Genomic DNA, 17871 nt, shown 5'->3' on the forward strand with positions numbered 1-17871 from the left:
CTAGTTGAAGGTTTATCATAGTTATTAAAGCTTGATCGATTGGCTGTTGAGCATTTCCTAAATGTCTTCACTGGAAAATTTCAATCAGGCTAAATAGAATATTTATTGAACTAATAAGAACATAAACATAGGACTAGACACACTAATAAAAATTTAATCAATAGAATAATTATTTAATTAACTAAACGCTATAAAATTGATAGGACAGGTGATGTGTTGCAGCTTCAGAAATGTGGGTGCTTGTGAACACCTGTTTGACCCAAGGCAAACATGTCTGCAGTAAGTTTCTGCGGCTGGAAGAACTTCAGTAATAGAGTTGCTGAGCTGGAGGCCGAGCTGCAGATACTGCAACACATCAGGGAAGGGGAATATTGCCTGAACACTTTGTTCCAGGAGACAGTCACAGCTCTTAGGATACGTCATCTGATTTGATCCATGGTTAGGGAGGGTATGACTGCGAGTAAGACAGGGAAGGGAATCACGAGAGTAGAGCTGGAGAATACTCTGCCTTTGCAATTGTCCACACATTTGAGGTTCTTGAGGCTTTTATGAACGAAAGCGGTGACTGCAGGTTGGATTAGGGAAATGACCGTGGCATTGTGGTACAGGAAGCTATTCAAGTGGGGAGAGTTCATTGGAATGGAGTGGTAGTAGAGGACAATATATACAAAGGGATAGACATAGTTCTCTGCAGCCAAGGGCAACAGTCCAGAAATCGGTGTTGCCTGCCCGGTGCCAGGGATCAGGACATCTGCTATGACTTGTGTAGGAGGGGCTAGATCCACTTGTTGTGGTCCATGGAGATATCAGCGGCATAGGCACAAAAAAGAAAGAGGTTCTGCTTAGAGAGTGTGAGCAGATGGGGGCTAAATTAAAAAGCAGAACCTCAAAGATAATCTGGATTATTACCTGTGCCATGAGCAAATTGGTGCAGGGTAAATGAGATTAGAGAGTTAAATGTGTGGCTCAAATTGTGGGAGAAATGAGTTTCAATTCCTGGGGCAATGGCCAGTACTAGGGAAAGTGGAATCTGTACCGTTGGGATTGTCTTCACCTGAACTGTGCTCGGAACAGTGTCCTAGCAACTCATAATACTAGGGTAGTAGAGAGGGCTTTGAACTAAATAGTGGAGGTGAGGGATAATGTGAGGGAAGATGTGATATATTAAAGAGAGAGGACAAGGGAAGAGAGAAAGGTAGCAATGAGGAAAGTAATCAGAATGTGGCAGGAAGAGATAGATTGTGCAAACCTAAGAGCCAGCACATAAAACTAGAGGTTGTGAGATTAATAAAAAGGATGAATTAAATGCAGTCTATCTGAATGCACGCAATGTTCACAACAAGGTAGCTGAAATGTAAGGAAACAGATATGGCCTAATTGCTCTTAAGGCTCTTCACCTGAGGAAGGAGCAGTGCTCCGAAAGCTGGTGTTTACAACAAACCTGGTGGACTTTAACCTGGTGTTGTAAGACCTCTTACTGTGCTCTTAAGGAGACATGGCTGCAGGGTGACCAAGGCTGGAAATTGAATGTTCAGGGAGATTCAAATTTTAGGGAGGATAGACAAAAAGGAAAATGAAGTGAGTTAACGCTGTTAATAAAAGATGAGATAAGTATATTAATGAGAGATAGTGAGAGATCAGAAGATCAAGGTGTAGAATTAGTTTAGGTGGAACTATGAAACAGCAAGGGGCAGCAAACATTCATCGGTGTTCATGGGGCACCAAATAGTAGTGGTCGTGTAGGACACGGTATAAATCAAAAATCTAGAGGTGCATGTAACAAAAATAATACAATAATCATGAGGGACTTCAATCTACATATAGACTAGCTCATGAACACGAATGCTGTGGAGGACAAATTCCTGAAATTGGTTTCCTAGAAGACCATGTTGAGGAACTAACTAGAGAATGGGCTATTTTAGATCTGGTATTGTTTCATGAAAAATGGATAATTAATAATCTTGTTGTAAAGGAGCCTTTAGGGAAGAGTATCATAGGACACAAGAATTTTACATAAAATGTGAAAGGAATGTAGTTCAATCTGAAACTAGGGTCATAAATCTAAAGAAATGAACCAACGAAGTTACCAAAGGCGCGTTGGCTGTGATAGATTGGAACTCTACATTAAAAGATATGATGGTAGACAGGCAATTGCTCGTATTTAACAAATTAATATATGGTTTACAACAAATTTACATTTCTTTAATGCACACACAGAAACCCAGCTGGAAAAGTGATCCAACCATGGGTAACAAGATATGTTGAGGACTGTATTAGATCAAAGGAAGAATTTTATAAAGTTGCCAAAAAAGTAGCAAGTTTGGGAGCATTTTAGAATTCAGTGAAGGATGACCAGGAATCTGATGAAGAGAAAATAGAATATGATAGTGAACTAGCACAAAGCATAAAAAGACACTGTAAGTGCTTCTGTATCAAAAAGCACTTTGCAATGGCAAATGTGAACCCATTGAAGTCAGAGATCAGAAAATTTATAATGGGAAATAAGGAAATGGCAGAGGAACTCAACAAATACCTTTTGTCGAGCTTCATGGAGGAAGATGCAAAAAACCTCTGAAATATTGCAGAAATTAATAGGAATGAAAGTTGATAAATCCCCTGGAGCTGATGATCTACATCTCAACGTGTTGAAAGAGGTGGCTGGAAAGATATTGAATGCATTGATGGTCATCTTCCAAAATTGTATACATTCTGGAACAGTTCCTGCAGATTGGAAGGTAGAAAGTGTAACCCTATATATTTAAGAAAGGGAATGGGGAGAGAAATTGAGGAACGACAGATCTGTTAGCCTGACATCAGTATCAGGGAAATGCTCGAATCTATTACAAAAGGATGTGATAACTGGGCTCTGAGAAAGTAATGGTCAGATTGGCAGAGTCAGCCTGGATTTATGAAAGGAAAATCTTGTTTGACAAATCTGTTGGTATTTTTTGAAGATGCAACTAGCAGAATAGATAAGGGAGAACCAGTGTATGTGTATTTACGTTTTCAGAATGCTTTTGATAAGGTCCCCCACAAGAAGTTAGGAAACAAAATTAGAGCGTGTGGGTTTGCGGGTAACATACTGGCACGGATTGAGGGTTGGTTAACGGACAGAAAGAGTAGGAATAAAAGGATCATTCTCAGGTTGGCAGGCTGTGACTAGTGGGGTACCGCTAGGGTCAGTGCTTGGGCACTGGCTATTCACAATATATATATCAATGATTTGGACGCGGAGTCAAATGTAATGCAGGAACTGGACCCGTATCTGGGAATCTCAGGACGGGACGTGTGTAGGATATGGGGATTTTCCAGATTTTGCGTCGGGGTGGTGGTGGGGAATGCTGCGGAATAGGATAATAATTAATACAAACTTAAAGCCAGGCTGATTTCCCGACCCAGCTGGGGCGAGAAGCAAAAGGGTTGAGGCCAGCTTCCACACCGTGAATCCCGATATGAGACAAATAAGGCCAGACCCAAAGAGCAAGGGATCACTGTGCAACAATCTGGATAAGCAGTGCACCAGAAGTAGCCCTCCAGCGCTTTGCGCAAAATAAATCTTTTAAATTTAAAAGTAAATGGGAAAATAACTAAGGGGGGCACACATATTTGTGATTGGGACTACCAATGGAATCCTGTAAATCAACCCTTTGTTAACGAAAGATATGAGACAGCAATAGTTCTAGGGATGTAGAGGAAAGGATGGCGAAGATGATTCTGGATATGAGCGAAAGTAACAGGGTAGTTATTATGGGAGATTTTAACTTTCCAAATATTGACTGGAAAAGATATAGTTCGAGTACAATAGATGGGTCGTTTTTTGTACAGTGTGTGCAGGAGGGTTTCCTGAAACAATATGTTGACAGGCCAACAAGAGGCGAGGCCACGTTGGATTTGGTTTTGGGTAATGAACCAGGCCAGGTGTTGGATTTGGAGGTAGGAGAGCACTTTGGGGACAGTGACCACAATTCGGTGACGTTTACGTTAATGATGGAAAGGGATAAGTATACACCGCAGGGCAAGAGTTATAGCTGGGGGAAGGGCAATTATGATGCCATTAGACGTGACTTGGGGGGGGATAAGGTGGAGAAGTAGGCTGCAAGTGTTGGGCACACTGGATAAGTGGGGCTTGTTCAAGGATCAGCTACTGCGTGTTCTTGATAAGTGTGTACCGGTCAGACAGGGAGGAAGGCGTCGAGCGAGGGAACCGTGGTTTACCAAGGAAGTGGAATCTCTTGTTAAGAGGAAGAAGGAGGCCTATGTGAAGATGAAGTGTGAAGTTTCGGTTGGGGCGATGGATAGTTACAAGGTAGCGAGGAAGGATCTAAAGAGAGAGCTAAGACGAGTAAGGAGGGGACATGAGAAGTATTTGGCAGGAAGGATCAAGGAAAACCCAAAAGCTTTCTATAGGTATGTCAGGAATAAGCGAATGACTAGGGAAAGAGTAGGACCAGTCAAGGACAGGGATGGGAAATTGTGTGTGGAGTCTGAAGAGATAGGCGAGATACTAAATGAATATTTTTCGTCAGTATTCACTCAGGAAAAAGATAATGTTGTGGAGGAGAATGCTGAGCCCCAGGCTAATAGAATAGATGGCATTGAGGTACGTAAGGAAGAGGTGTTGGCAATTCTGGACAGGCTGAAAATAGATAAGTCCCCGGGACCTGATGGGATTTATCCTAGGATTCTATGGGAGGCCAGGGAAGAGATTGCTGGACCTTTGGCTTTGATTTTTATGTCATCATTGGCTACAGGAATAGTGCCAGATGACTGGAGGACAGCAAATGTGGTCCCTTTGTTCAAAAAGGGGAGCAGAGACAACCCCGGCAACTATAGGCCGGTGAGCCTCACGTCTGTAGTGGGTAAAGTCTTGGAGGGGATTATAAGAGACAAGATTTATAATCATCTAGATAGGAATAATATGATCAGGGATAGTCAGCATGGCTTTGTGAAGGGTAGGTCATGCCTCACAAACCTTATTGAGTTCTTTGAGAAGGTGACTGAACAGGTAGACGAGGGTAGAGCAGTTGATGTGGTGTATATGGATTTCAGCAAAGCGTTTGATAAGGTTCCCCACGGTAGGCTATTGCAAAAAATACGGAGGCTGGGGATTGAGGGTGATTTAGAGATGTGGATCAGAAATTGGCTAGCTGAAAGACAGAGGGTGGTGGTTGATGGGAAATGTTCAGAATGGAGTACAGTCACAAGTGGAGTACCACAAGGATCTGTTCTGGGGCCGTTGCTGTTTGTCATTTTTATCAATGACCTAGAGGTAGGCGCAGAAGGGTGGGTGAGTAAATTTGCAGACGATACTAAAGTCGGTGGTGTTGTCGATAGTGTGGAAGGATGTAGCAGATTACAGAGGGATATAGATAAGCTGCAGAGCTGGGCCGAGAGGTGGCAAATGGAGTTTAATGTAGAGAAGTGTGAGGTGATTCACTTTGGAAGGAATAACAGGAATGCGGAATATTTGGCTAATGGTAAAGTTCTTGAAAGTGTGGATGAGCAGAGGGATCTAGGTGTCCATGTACATAGATCCCTGAAAGTTGCCACCCAGGTTGATAGGGTTGTGAAGAAGGCCTATGGAGTGTTGGCCTTTATTGGTAGAGGGATTGAGTTCCGGAGTCGGGAGGTCATGTTGCAGCTGTACAGAACTCTGGTACGGCCGCATTTGGAGTATTGCGTACAGTTCTGGTCACCGCATTATAGGAAGGACGTGGAGGCTTTGGAACGGGTGCAGAGGAGATTTACCAGGATGTTGCCTGGTATGGAGGGAAAATCTTATGAGGAAAGGCTGATGGACTTGAGGTTGTTTTCGTTGGAGAGAAGAAGGTTAAGAGGAGACTTAATAGAGGCATACAAAATGATCAGGGGGTTGGATAGGGTGCACAGTGAGAGCCTTCTCCCGCGGATGGATATGGCTGGCACGAGTGGACATAACTTTAAACTGAGGGGTAATAGATATAGGACAGAGGTCAGAGGTAGGTTCTTTACGCAAAGAGTAGTGAGGCCGTGGAATGCCCTACCTGCTACAGTGGTGAACTCGCCAACATTGAGGGCATTTAAAAGTTTATTGGATAAACATATGGATGATAATGGCATAGTGTAGGTCGGATGGCTTTTGTTTCGGTGCAACATCGTGGGCCGAAGGGCCTGTACTGCGCTGTATTGTTCTATGTTCTATGTTCTATGTTCAAATGGGGCTTGTACAGTAGTTTTCAGGGTTGGCGTGTTGCCAGCTTTGAATGCAGCTGGTTTTCAGGTCCTTCCGGATAAGAAGTCCGCTACCTATATTTCACAAAATTAGATGAAAATGTCAGCTGTGAGGAGGATGCAAAGAAGCTTCTTCAAGGAGATTTTGACAGCTTAAATGAGTGGATAAGAACATGGCAGACGGAATATAATGTGGAAAAGTTTGAATGTATCCACTTTGTTAGGATAAAACAAAAATGCAGAGTATTTCTTAAATGGTGAGAGATTGGAAAGTGTTGATATCCAAAGGAACCTTGGTGTCCTTGTTCATAAGGCACTGAAAGCTAACATGCTTTTTTTTAATTACTTTTTCTGAGTTACAAAGCCAGGGCTCAGAGTGTGGACAGGGGCGAACCCCCAATCCAGCTCCTTGCCTGCTCCAAAAAACAATTCAAATTCAAATTAAATCCAATTCATGGTCCCCACAAGAGAGACATACCAGATCTGACCTAAAAGGCAGAGTAGATACTACACTTGCTCTTAGCCAAAGGCCGAGAAGTAGTAAGCTGATCGGACGGAATATGGAATGTTGTCCTTTATTACAAGTGGATTTGACTATAGGAGCAAAGAAGTCTTGCTGCAATTGTATAGCGCATTAATAAGATTGCAATATAATGTACAGTTTTAGTCTTGCCTAAGGAAGGATCTACTTGCCATTGAGGGAGTGCGACCAAGGTTCACCAAACTGATTTCTGGGATGATGGGATTGATTGTTTTATGAGGAGGGATTAAGGAAACTGTGCCTGTGTTCTCCAGAGTTTAGAAGAATGAGAGGTGATCTCATTGAAACATACAAAGGCTCAACAGGGTAGATGCAGGAAGGATGTTTCCACTGGCTGAGGAGGTCGATAACCAGGGGACACAGTCTCAAATAGGCTTGAAATGAGACATTTCTTCGCTCAGGAGATGGTGAATCTTTGGAATTCTCTACCCCAGAGCTGAGGAGACTCAGTATTTGAATATGTTCAAGAGAGAGATCAATAGATTTCTAGATATTAAAGATACCATATGAAATGAGGATAATGTGGGAAAATGGCATTGAGGTAGACTATCAGCCATGAAATGGCGGACCTGGCTTGACGGGCCGAGTGGCCTACTTCTCCTGTGTTCCTATATTCCTTCCTAATTTATGAATACAGAGTTTCAGCCAGCCAGCTAAAAATGCAAAGAACTTTGCATATGATTTTGCTTAAGTTTGCTCATAAGATGGTGTGATGAGGAAATATATCAGAAGTTTGATGCCTGGTGTATGATGAACAGGAGGTGCAGGCAATCATTGAGGTGCCTTTTAGTGTGACCGAGGGTGAGTGCATCATTCAAAGGCAAAGAATGGAGTGACAGTGGGGGTGAGGATATAGTAGGCAACAGGAATAGTGGGAAAGTGAGGGGGAGGGGTTGTGAAGAGACTGGAGGAAGCATATATGACGAGAAGAGAGAAGAATGGGAAAGGAGTCAATGAGGGTCAAATTTTCCCTGTAATTTCCATCCCAGGTTAAAGCATGTCTCTGTAGCTTCTGTCTGAAAGGAAATAAGTGAAAAATAGAAGAGAATGGAGAGAAGCAAAAGGAAAAGAGCCAGTGAGCAGTGACAGAGACAAAGAACAGCCACATTAAACAACAGACAAACGAGAGAGTCCAAATTCTCTGACTTACTATATGCAATGCCACAGGTCATCAATCAATAATATATTGAAAAGATTTGTCTGAAATTCCCGTACTGATATTCCTGATTCCCACCGGAACATCAGTGGAAGATTAGCAAAGTCTCTCCAAAAAAATGGGATCCCCCCCCCCCCTCCCCAAAGTTATGGTGGGACTTTAGGATATGTCCTGTGGAAAATGTACCCCTCTGTGTCTGCACACACATCCTGTCAGCTGTACCATTATAAGTTCCAATGTCTCTGCTTATGATGGAAACTGCCTGAGGGGTGGTAGCAGAGTAATATGTTACTGGTCTCATCATCCATAGGCCTGGTCTAGTGTTGCAGAAACATGAGTTTAAATCTCGCCACAATGACTGGGAGAATTTAAATTCAGTCAATTCATAAATCTGGAATAAAATGCTAGTCTCATTAATTATCATGAAATGATCAGATGTCGGAAAAACCTATCTGCCTTAAAAGTGTCCTTGAGGGAAAGAAATCTGCCACCCTTAGCTGGTCTGGCCTATGAATGGCTCCAGATCTACAGCACTGTGGCTGACGCATAGCTGCCCTCTGAAATGTCCCAGCAAGACACTCAGTTGTACCAAACCACTACAGAGAAAAGCACCTATGTCAGATGGACTGCAGCAGTTCAAGAAGGTGGCTGACTGACCACTGCTCAAGGGCAACTAGGGATGGACAGCAAGTGTTGGCCTTGTCAGCCATGCTCACATCCTGAGAACCAGTTTTTAAAAAACATGACATGCTGTAATCAACCCTTCTCAAGTTTACACAGACCATTCCCACTATAAATGTAGCAATTCATAATAAGTTTATACAAATAAAGTAACGTTAAAATTATGTTTGCTTTAGTCTGCTCTCAGCCTACTAATCCCCCCCCCCCCCACCCCTGAAGATTAGAAAATAGTCCTGCCACCTCACTGTATCTATGGAAAGTTAGTATTGCAATTGAAATCGTGCATTTATAAGGTAATTTCCAAACTCTGAGAAGGAACTTTGTTTAACCTTCATACCAGATGTCAGTCAGAAAACTCCACAAATGCTCCAATTAAGAACTTATGTTTAAGAAGTGACCTTTCCTGAACCTGTTGGATCTACAGTTTTTTCAGTCCCACGTTGGTTCTTTCTTCCTGTGTTATCTATATCGTCCAAACTCGTCCCATATTTGATTTTAATCAAAAACCTGCGCATGTCCAGGTCACATATAAAGTACATGTCCTATAAAAATACAAACTCATTGGTTAAAGCTGCAGGAACGTTGTAGCAAATAATTTTAATACTTTAAAATAAATTTTCTGTATACATTGGAAAACAGAATATCAAGGACCAAAATAAGCAAATATCTTTCACATTAGTCTGAAACGGGCTCGGATTTGCCACAGCAGTCTGTGTGGCATTGTTAATTGGGGCTGAGGTCTACCGGAGCTTCCTCGCTGTTTGCTCACCTCAAGTCCACTGACCTGGCCACCCCCAGGTAGATCAGCAGCTTGAGGGGCCAGTCTGGAGCTACTGGCCCAGGACGAGCTCTGCTCCAATAATGAAGTGTTCACAGCCTCCAGTACAATCGAGCATGTCTTAATACCTTGGTCCTATTTCAATTGTATTTCAATTCCAGCAACTGTGAGGATCATTCCAAAATAACCTCCAAAGAAAACGTTAGGTCTTCAAATATTCGTCAAAAATACTATTTATTTAGCATGGTAGAAGTGCAGGGCCGTGCTGAAACCCCTACTTACTATCTGCAGGACCCTTTAACACTGGATTATTAGAAGAATTTACATTCAGCCTGTGTCTCAAATCAGGGAATCTGGACAGGCCTTTATGGCAGCCAAATGAGAGGTTGATAATCCTGGAGCAGGTGCTTTTGGGAGTATCAAAGTCTGTGCTCCATCTGCAGTTTGTATGTCTTTTTCATGTTGCCCTTTCTTTTATATATACATGCACCTCACTGTATCTATGGAAAGTGACATGTCCTTTGCAATGTTTGTGTTGCAATTGAAATCGTGTAATTGAAAGGTAATTTCGGCCGGCCTTGGGTGGTGTTCGTGTTTTTCTAACTTTCTGTTAAAGATCTTGCCCTTTATGCTGGAAAGAGATGAGTAATTCTTGTTGTTGTTCCTCAGCCAATCTCAAAAGATAAATCTGTAAGAGATGTTCCAGAGCTGTTGCCCCTCCAGGTTTAATTAATCGCTTGCATTGCCTATCCAATGGTGACTGCCGCTTCTGTTACCGCTCATTGAGGTTGCTGGATCCCTAACCGGACGATCGGGCGGTTTTTCAAATGTCTGGCTTCTGCTTTCGAATCTGACTCCAGGGACACAACGAATGCATTTTCTCGGTCACCCCAAGGATATTTGGGGGAAGGTTGGTTCCAGGTTGTCTCTTCCCATGTCCACTCCCACTCCCAATGTGCGCGACACCTGAGCACCAATCCATGCTCAGATGTTCAGCATAATTTGATGCCAATGAGCCGATCTGAAGAAAACATCACCTGATGGGCAGGTTGAAGTAGCTGAATGGCTTCCTTGAGGTCGCTGGGATTTAGGAACAAGCCAGCAGTATATATGAGAGCTCTGCATGGCACCTATGGTCATGCTACAGCTAGCCGAGGAACACTAGAAGCATCAGGAATCGTTAATTTCCAGCATGTTCGCCCCATACGAGTACACACGCGTACCAAAAATCATTTGATTCTTGTGTTATTCCTCTAAGCATCTGTTTCTTGCATGTCACCCAGCTCTTGACCAGCCCGAGACTGGAAGCTTCTTCTGCAAATACTCGGAATTTGACGAGACGTATAGTAGAGGCATTTGTTAGAAATACTTGATAGAAACTACTAAAATACAATTCCCCCTAAAGAATAAATACTTTCCCTTCTCCCTAACCTCTGAACTAAGCAGCTAATTCTGCGCCAGCTAACCCTAAGTGAAGCGTCGCTGTTAGTAAACATTTGCCCTAAGACTACAACTTACTGCCTGACCTCCTCCGCCGGCAGAACGGCTGCTATTGCCGGGGTGGCAGAGGTGCCGCTGAAATCAGCAGCCCTCCCAGTCTCTTCGTGTGTGTTTCCATTAAGTTTCGTGTTCACGTGTGCAGACTCCTCCTCGTACAGCCTTACCCCGAGGCCTGAATGCGTGGCCTTGGGTAAGTTTTAATTGGGTTCAGGGAACTGACAGCTTGAAATGACCTTTAGTATCTCCACTGAAAAGGCCAAACTGCCTAAAAAAAAGCAGGTTGGTGAGCTTTCCGGCGGCACCACTGCGAGGTGCTGCCACATTTATCAGCCCACTTTCCTGCTGGGACCTTCAATCTGCAGTGAATAGGGTTGAGCAAGGTTACATCCTAGCCTGCTCCACCACCCCGCACCTCAGCAAGTTGGCTGTGTGTGTTTACAAGCTCTGAGCCGCGAGGCTGATGGGATAAATCAAAATGTTTACCAATCCCTCAGGTCTCTCTGAGTGGCTTGTTTATATTTTTGTTCAACAGATGGGGAGTTTCAGACCTTTGCTGAGCTGACATTCGGTCGCGCCAACTTGATCATTTCTCCCAGGGTTAAAAGTCAGTTCATCATTTTGTAGTTAAACTGTGAATTTTGACCTGAGAGCATCTGTCCACGGCTGAGATCCTGCAGATCAGGTCTTGCAGCCATAAACGCCTCAGCCCGGATGGCTCAGTCAGTGGGGGTGAGGGGGGAGGAATTTCCCATTCACTCATACAATGTGGGAGGGGGGGGGGGGGGGAGGTCACAATCAAGTCTCCAGCCATTCGGCCCCTCTGGCCCGTGTCGTCCTTTCTCCTCCACAGAAACCACCTCCCCGGCTGCATCACTCGCATCAGTTGAGATATTCCAGTGATAAACTCCTGCCGCAGCGAGCCGACCTGAATTTCAGCTCGTGGTAACAGTGCACGAAGCTGTGGTAGATGAACGTGATGGGCAGCGCCAGCAGGACGATGCCGCTGACCACACACATCCCCCCGAGGATCCTGCCGGGGACGGTGAACGGGTACATGTCCCCGTACCCCACCGTGGTCATGGAGATGATCACCCACCAGCAGGACGCCGGGATGCTGGCGTAGGCGGGGTTTTTATCTTCCAGGTCCAGCCCGCTCTCCAACAACTGGGCCAGGGCGCCGAATATGGCCATGGCCACGCAAATGAACACCAGGAGCATGACCATCTCCCGGTAGCAGCGTTTCAGAGTCAAGCCCAGTGTCTGCAGGCCAATGAAGTGACGGGCAAGTTTGATCACCCAGAAAATCCTCATCATCCTCAGCACCCTGAGGGTCACCCCAGCCCGCTGGAGCTGCGAGTTCTCCCCGGTGAAGAAGGACATCAGCACCGAGATGTAATAGGGCGCGATAGCCAACAGGTCAATGATGTTCAGGGGCTTCCTCACGAAATCGCACTTGTTCTTGGAGACGAGAAACCTGACGATGCACTCGGCGGTGAACCAACCCATGCAGATCGCCTCGATTATCCTGGAGAGGCAAAACGAGAATAACAAAAGTAAAACAAGCAACGGGGACTGAAACACAACGAGATACATAACGATGTTTGGATGGAATGGCTAAGGAACAGAGAAGGCAATAGGTGAACTTGCATAACAACCACCCACGCAGCACCACCAATACCACTGAAACATGTACACAAGCGGCTCAGTGTTTACCCGCCATCGAGGGTGTCGTATCAGAGTGGCCAAATCTGGTGAAACATAAGAAGGGACACGGGACTGGGAGCGGGCGGGGCTGCTGGTGACCAGAACAGCGGGAGGCGTCTGGGGTTCACAGCTTGTCTTGTGGAGCCGCAATGTTATCACCTCTGTGCTGGCCGACTGCCCCCGCTCAAATCACCCAACTAACTGCGTGTCTCTCAGTCTCCCACAGGCTGTCCTGGAAATACAGCACAAAAGGCGTCCCTCAATCACGCTGGACAAATAGTCAAAAGAAGGGGCAATCCCTTTAACTGCGGGACAGTTGTCCGCCCCGATCAAAAGTATTCCGCTATCTCTGCCAGAGTACAGACTATTGAGAATAATAGTGCAGTACACAATATTTGATGGGTGTCCCTGTCCAGCAACTCTCCGCACAATCAAACCGGTATCAAATCAATCCGGTTCAGTCTGAGCGGGGGGCGAAGCGCCAGGAGCAGAGTGGCCTTCCTGATCGTAGGAACAGGTAGTTGGTATCTGAGCCTCACTGATTTGAAGAATTCCTTCCCCTCCTCCTCCTTTTCTAACCTCGGACTTCTCGCATTTCACCCAACTGTGCTTCTATCTCGGTCACCGTAACTTTTTTAAAAGGCGTGTTCCTTTTGTCCTGGGAAGAACACTTGGGACTGCTTGCAGTAAGAAAGAAACCTGAATTTAATTGCGACATCTGGCACGTCATACACGCCGTTAAATTTGTGATAAACTAGTTAGTCACGCTTACACTTTGATTCCATCCCCCATCAACAATTGGATTTGCTTTTACAGGGCAGATTCCTCTGTGTATTCCAGGAAATACATCAAATTTATAATGTCTAATCGCGAGCGATGTTAAAACTATACAATCAATAGTTTTTTTTAACAATCCCCTTAAAGCCCCACTTCACTATCAGTGAAGTCATTTTCAATTGAGGCCGCCCTAATGTGCCAACCAGGCTCCCCACACATAGATGACAGGATAATTTGTTTTAAGCATCCGTTGAGGGATATATATTGGACAGGACAGCGTCCGAACTCCCCCTCTCCTCTGGGAAACCTGTTCTAGGGAGCAGGAGAGCGCCTTCGTCTAAACTCTAACCGGGAAGGTGGCACATCCGACAGTGCAGAATAACCCAATCGGCAAATTTGCTCAGAGCAAGGAGCTAAAGACTGAATATTGGGTTGGCCACCCCGGTTTTCTTCAAAGGCCAGCGGGTCATTTATATCCACAGCTTCAATAGTGTAGCACTCCTTCAGTACCATCAGCTTTCATGGTGAGCTCAACCCTCTATGGTGGAACCTAGAGTCAAAACCTTCTCCTCAGAGGGGAGAGGGATATTCCTGAGCGGTAACTTTACATTAAATACGTGTTTTTCTCACCAACAGATTTTAAGCTAATTTGACATGGAGTGTGTCAGCGCATCTTAGCCAAATAGGAAAGGAGGTGCACTGAGAAAGTGTCTGACAATCACCTTGGAGACATTTGGAGTATATTTAATAACAGTGGGGGCATTACCGTCAGCCGCACATGGATTTTGCATCGGAGTAATTTGAAGGGCATAATAAGAAAATGTGTGGACTGCAATTAAGCAGCCGCGAAGCTTTGAATGTAGGTTGTTTTTTTAGCATTTTAATCATTAAGTACCGAGAGTTCTGTGGAGACAGTACTTGACAGTACTTTGGACCAGAGTGTCATTTAATCCTTGATGTTCAGAATGAAATAGGCTTCTGAGGTTTGACTTTACGCGTGTTTATTTGTTAGTTAAGCGGAAGGACTCGTGGCTGTGTTATATAAAAGGCAGGAACTTTGTTCTGCTTGGGAGCTTGGGATTGTCGCTGTTTACTGAGCATGTAAACAAGGATTGGAAGAGAACTGGTTGTGTGAACATGTTTTGTATGAAAAGGTTAATTGTTCGGGGGAGTGTACTTCTCTCCTGCGTCCAAATAGATCCCGAATTCCTCATTGAAATATATCAATTATATTTTTAAAAATTCACACAACCTCAATCCCATCCAATTAACATTCAACGTTGCACATTAAAAATCATTCCAGATCTCGCCCATGTTTGCAAGTTGCAGAATTAAGCGGAAACTTCCATCGATGCTGAGATCCAGTCCCCTGATGGACAGGCCACGGAAAAGCAACCCGCCTCCGATGAAAACGGGGCTCGATCCTGTAAAATCTGACGAGGAGAGATCCTCTGGCGGGTTCTGGCATGATTTGCTTTCATATCTGTCATTTGGGAAGGTGTGCGTGGAAGGGGAGATGTGCAGAGATGGAGAAAGAAACTTGCATTGTGTACCATCTTTGACGCCCCCACTCCCCTTCAGGTTTTTAGGTCAAATTATTTTTGTACCTGTCGTCAGGTAGGAAATGCAGCAGCCAAATTTGCAGAGGACATGGTCCCTAAATAGCAAAAAGTTCAGGGATAAATGGTGCCCCCCCCCCCCCCCCCCACACACGTTTCTTCAGATCGTTCACATCCACGTATCTCAAAAGTTGGCTCCTCCAACACTGCAGCACTCGCTCAGCAGGCACTGAAGTGTCAGTCCGGATTAGGCGCTCGAGTGTCTGGAGTGAGGTTTGCCCTGAGCCTACCTGCTTTCTGGCCTCGACGCCATTTAGCCAAGCTTTGAGGGAGATCTGTAAACAACCCACTCTTATTTGCACACGAATCTGACCAATCTAAATTTGCAACTGCAAGAACCCGAGCGATAAGTAAACCGAGGGAGTTGTGTTTTGTCAATTTTTGCTTTGTGGAACAAAAAACACCCTGAAAACAGACGCAAGGAGTACAGAGATAAACACGAGACAGAAAGACTTGGAGACCGCATTGGAGGACAAAGGACATTCACACCCATCGAGAAACTTAACACCATAATTTCAGAAGGAGTTATAGATACCCTGATGGTCCCATTAAATTCTCTGTGTACCTGTGCTCCTCCACACTGTTGTTCTCGGCTGTCTTCCAGTCTGGCAGTGTGCTGGCGCACAACACCACCATGGAAACGATGACGAACACCACGGACACGGTGGCCAGAATCTGGGCGGCCACAGACGAGGTGGGCTCCTCAAAAGTCCTCCTCATCCTATCCAGCCACTTCCTGTTGGACGGCGAGCTCTTTTTCAACTCCTTTTTCTTCTGCTTCCTCAGCTCTTCCTCCTCCTCGGAGTAGAAGGTGTAGGTGTCGGACATCCTGTCATCCAGGCGCCTCTGGCAGCAATATTCGAGGTGCGAGCGGTCCAGGCCCCAGTAAATTAACTCGTTGTAAAAGGACAGCTCGCACATGTGAGGGACGAAGCGGAGCTTCCCGTACTTGACGTAAAGCATGATGAAGCCAAACGCCTCGGAGTGCCTGTCAAAAAAATACTCGTTCCTCTCGTGATCATAGTCGTCGCACACCTCCAGCACCTCCTTCTCCGAGGCACAGCCGTGAAGCCTACTCACTCTCCTGAGGGGGAAGTCCTTGATCACGTCCTTGGGGAACGAATATCGGGTCCCCCCCACATTCAGGATCAGGGGTCCGCTTCCAAACTTCATCCTCGGGCGACCCCCGAAGCTGGCTGCACATTGGGCGGGGTGTGCATGGGCCCCCGCCGCTGGAGCATTGACTTGGGCAGCTCCCTCCCCCCCCTCCCCCCCCACCACCACTTTCCAAGGCTGACGAGGCGGGAAAGTTGTCAGTGGTGTGAAGTGGAGCTCCTGGCCGGGGTGGGGAGGGGAGCGATGCTGGAGAGTGGCGAGGCGCAGGTGCTGTGTGTTGGTCCTGTCTCGCTCTGCCTCTCTCTGTGCCTCTCTCTGCCTCAGCCCCACAGACTGGGTAGCGAGCAGGACTCCGACACTGGAATGACGCGCGAAAAGCTTCCACTAACCACAGCGCCCCTCCAACCAACAGCCTGCAGTCGACAGAGGAGAGAGAGACTGTGCAATCTCTGATCCGCGCTTTCACGTAATGCTACACCTCCAGCCTGACTGCCTTATTTGGACCAGTGAGTGTTTACAACTATTACCGAAACAAAGATGATCTGAATAAACAATGGGTACGCTTCCAACCCTTTCTGGAACAATTAATCGCGACCCGCTTAAAATTCTCTTTCAATAAAACCTATCTTCGCTCTGCTAGTCTTTGTTAAGACTTTCTTTTGCTTTTTCAGTTCAAACGCTATTTCAGTTGGAGCCGTGGAGGCAGAGCGAAAGTTAAGGCAGTCCTTTATACTCTCAACCGTCCCCTAATGTTACATCAGGCGCTTCATTCCCAGGACAAGGAAGAGGGAGAAAGCGCGCAGAGTCTCTGGACTGACACTGACTCAGTGCTGTGCGTTTCCCGGTGTCTCTGTCCCATTGTAGATTTCAGAAGTAATAGTCCAGCGTGATTTCTCTTTTGTAATCAAGTCGCAGACGGACAGAAGTTCTTCCCCTTTAGAGTCAGTAGACTAGGACGCAAATACAAGATGTAAATTATGCCCCAGAACAGTTGCTGAGAAATGGTTTTGCGCGGGCCAGCATTTCCGGAGTCATAGTAAAACACGAACTTAATTATTCAAAGTCCCCGGTTTTTTTTTTCAATTAAATCGACAATGGATTGGATGCATTCAGTGAATATGAGAAGGAGGACTCATTATGGGCACATCTCAAACCATCAGCGAATACTTTCCTGGAACAGACTGGAAGGGACGTTCCTGCTGCTCTGGCCAATCGATTTATGGCTGTTAGGTTTTTTATGATGTGGAGATTAGGTTTTTTATCGCTAGGGAAATACACCGACCATAGTTCCGATCTAATTTCCCATTGCAAACAAAAACATAGTTGCAATAAAACCGAAGAATAGATAGCAGGCAGTAATTGAAGGGACAGTCAGTTCAGATGCAAAGGAGCTGTCTTCAAAGCCATTCCACCCACCAAGTTCACTTCGAAGACAAGTAGTTGTCGAGACTTTCAATCCGGCCTCAGAATAATTTCAAATATGATGATCATTTTTTTCCGCAATGTAGTGCAAAGTACATTATTAAGAATTCAAAAGTTATACCTTTTGCCTTTAACATTACTAAGTCGAATCAGGAGTGCTCAATACCGTGCACTTAACACATTTGATACTTTCTGCGGTTGCGGTGCAATGGGAACGATGCGTGGACTACAGCAAAGTGTGAAAGCAGAGAATTGGCCACCCAATGCAACTGCCAAGCTACCCAGGCGACTTTGATCCTCCTGGCCTCTACAATCATACTAAAGCAGCAGAGTGGGGGCTTTAGCACAACCCCTCCTCCCCTGTAAC

The 17871-nt window shown here is 45.3% G+C and overlaps 1 protein-coding gene, 1 long non-coding RNA gene and 1 other non-coding gene across 4 annotated transcripts in view; 1 reads left to right on the plus strand and 2 right to left on the minus strand.

The window, feature by feature from the left end:
- LOC140425974 (uncharacterized) overlaps window positions 1–17871 on the plus strand; it is a 115424-nt gene that overhangs the window by 46309 nt on the left and 51244 nt on the right. The window lies entirely within an intron of this gene.
- On the minus strand, window positions 6554–6752 carry LOC140430275 (U2 spliceosomal RNA). The gene has a single exon (XR_011949370.1). It is a non-coding gene; the product is annotated as a U2 spliceosomal RNA (small nuclear RNA).
- kcng3 (potassium voltage-gated channel, subfamily G, member 3) lies at window positions 9166–16851 on the minus strand. Of its 2 annotated transcripts, none has more exons than XM_072510264.1 (2): window positions 15502–16851; window positions 9166–12391 (listed from the first exon to the last, which is right to left on the minus strand). In XM_072510264.1, the coding sequence occupies exons 1-2, from the start codon at window positions 16137–16139 to the stop codon at window positions 11746–11748; spliced, it is 1284 nt and encodes a 427-aa protein (XP_072366365.1). In that variant the 5' UTR covers window positions 16140–16851; the 3' UTR covers window positions 9166–11745. The 2 variants fall into 2 exon arrangements, with proteins under 2 accessions (XP_072366365.1, XP_072366366.1); XM_072510265.1 differs by having other exon boundaries at window positions 15532–16841.

Source organism: Scyliorhinus torazame, chromosome 1 (assembly GCF_047496885.1).
Source record: "Scyliorhinus torazame isolate Kashiwa2021f chromosome 1, sScyTor2.1, whole genome shotgun sequence".
NCBI classification, from domain to species: domain Eukaryota; kingdom Metazoa; phylum Chordata; class Chondrichthyes; order Carcharhiniformes; family Scyliorhinidae; genus Scyliorhinus; species Scyliorhinus torazame.

Excerpts from the sequence above, each read along its gene's own strand:
- kcng3 (XM_072510264.1), bottom strand. The coding sequence starts at position 16,139 with ATGAAGTTTGGAAGCGGACCCCTGATCCTGAATGTGGGGGGGACCCGA. Across the intron at positions 12,392-15,501 it reads AATTTAATGGGACCATCAGG|GATAATCGAGGCGATCTGCA; the intron begins GTATCTATAACT and ends TTGCCTCTCCAG.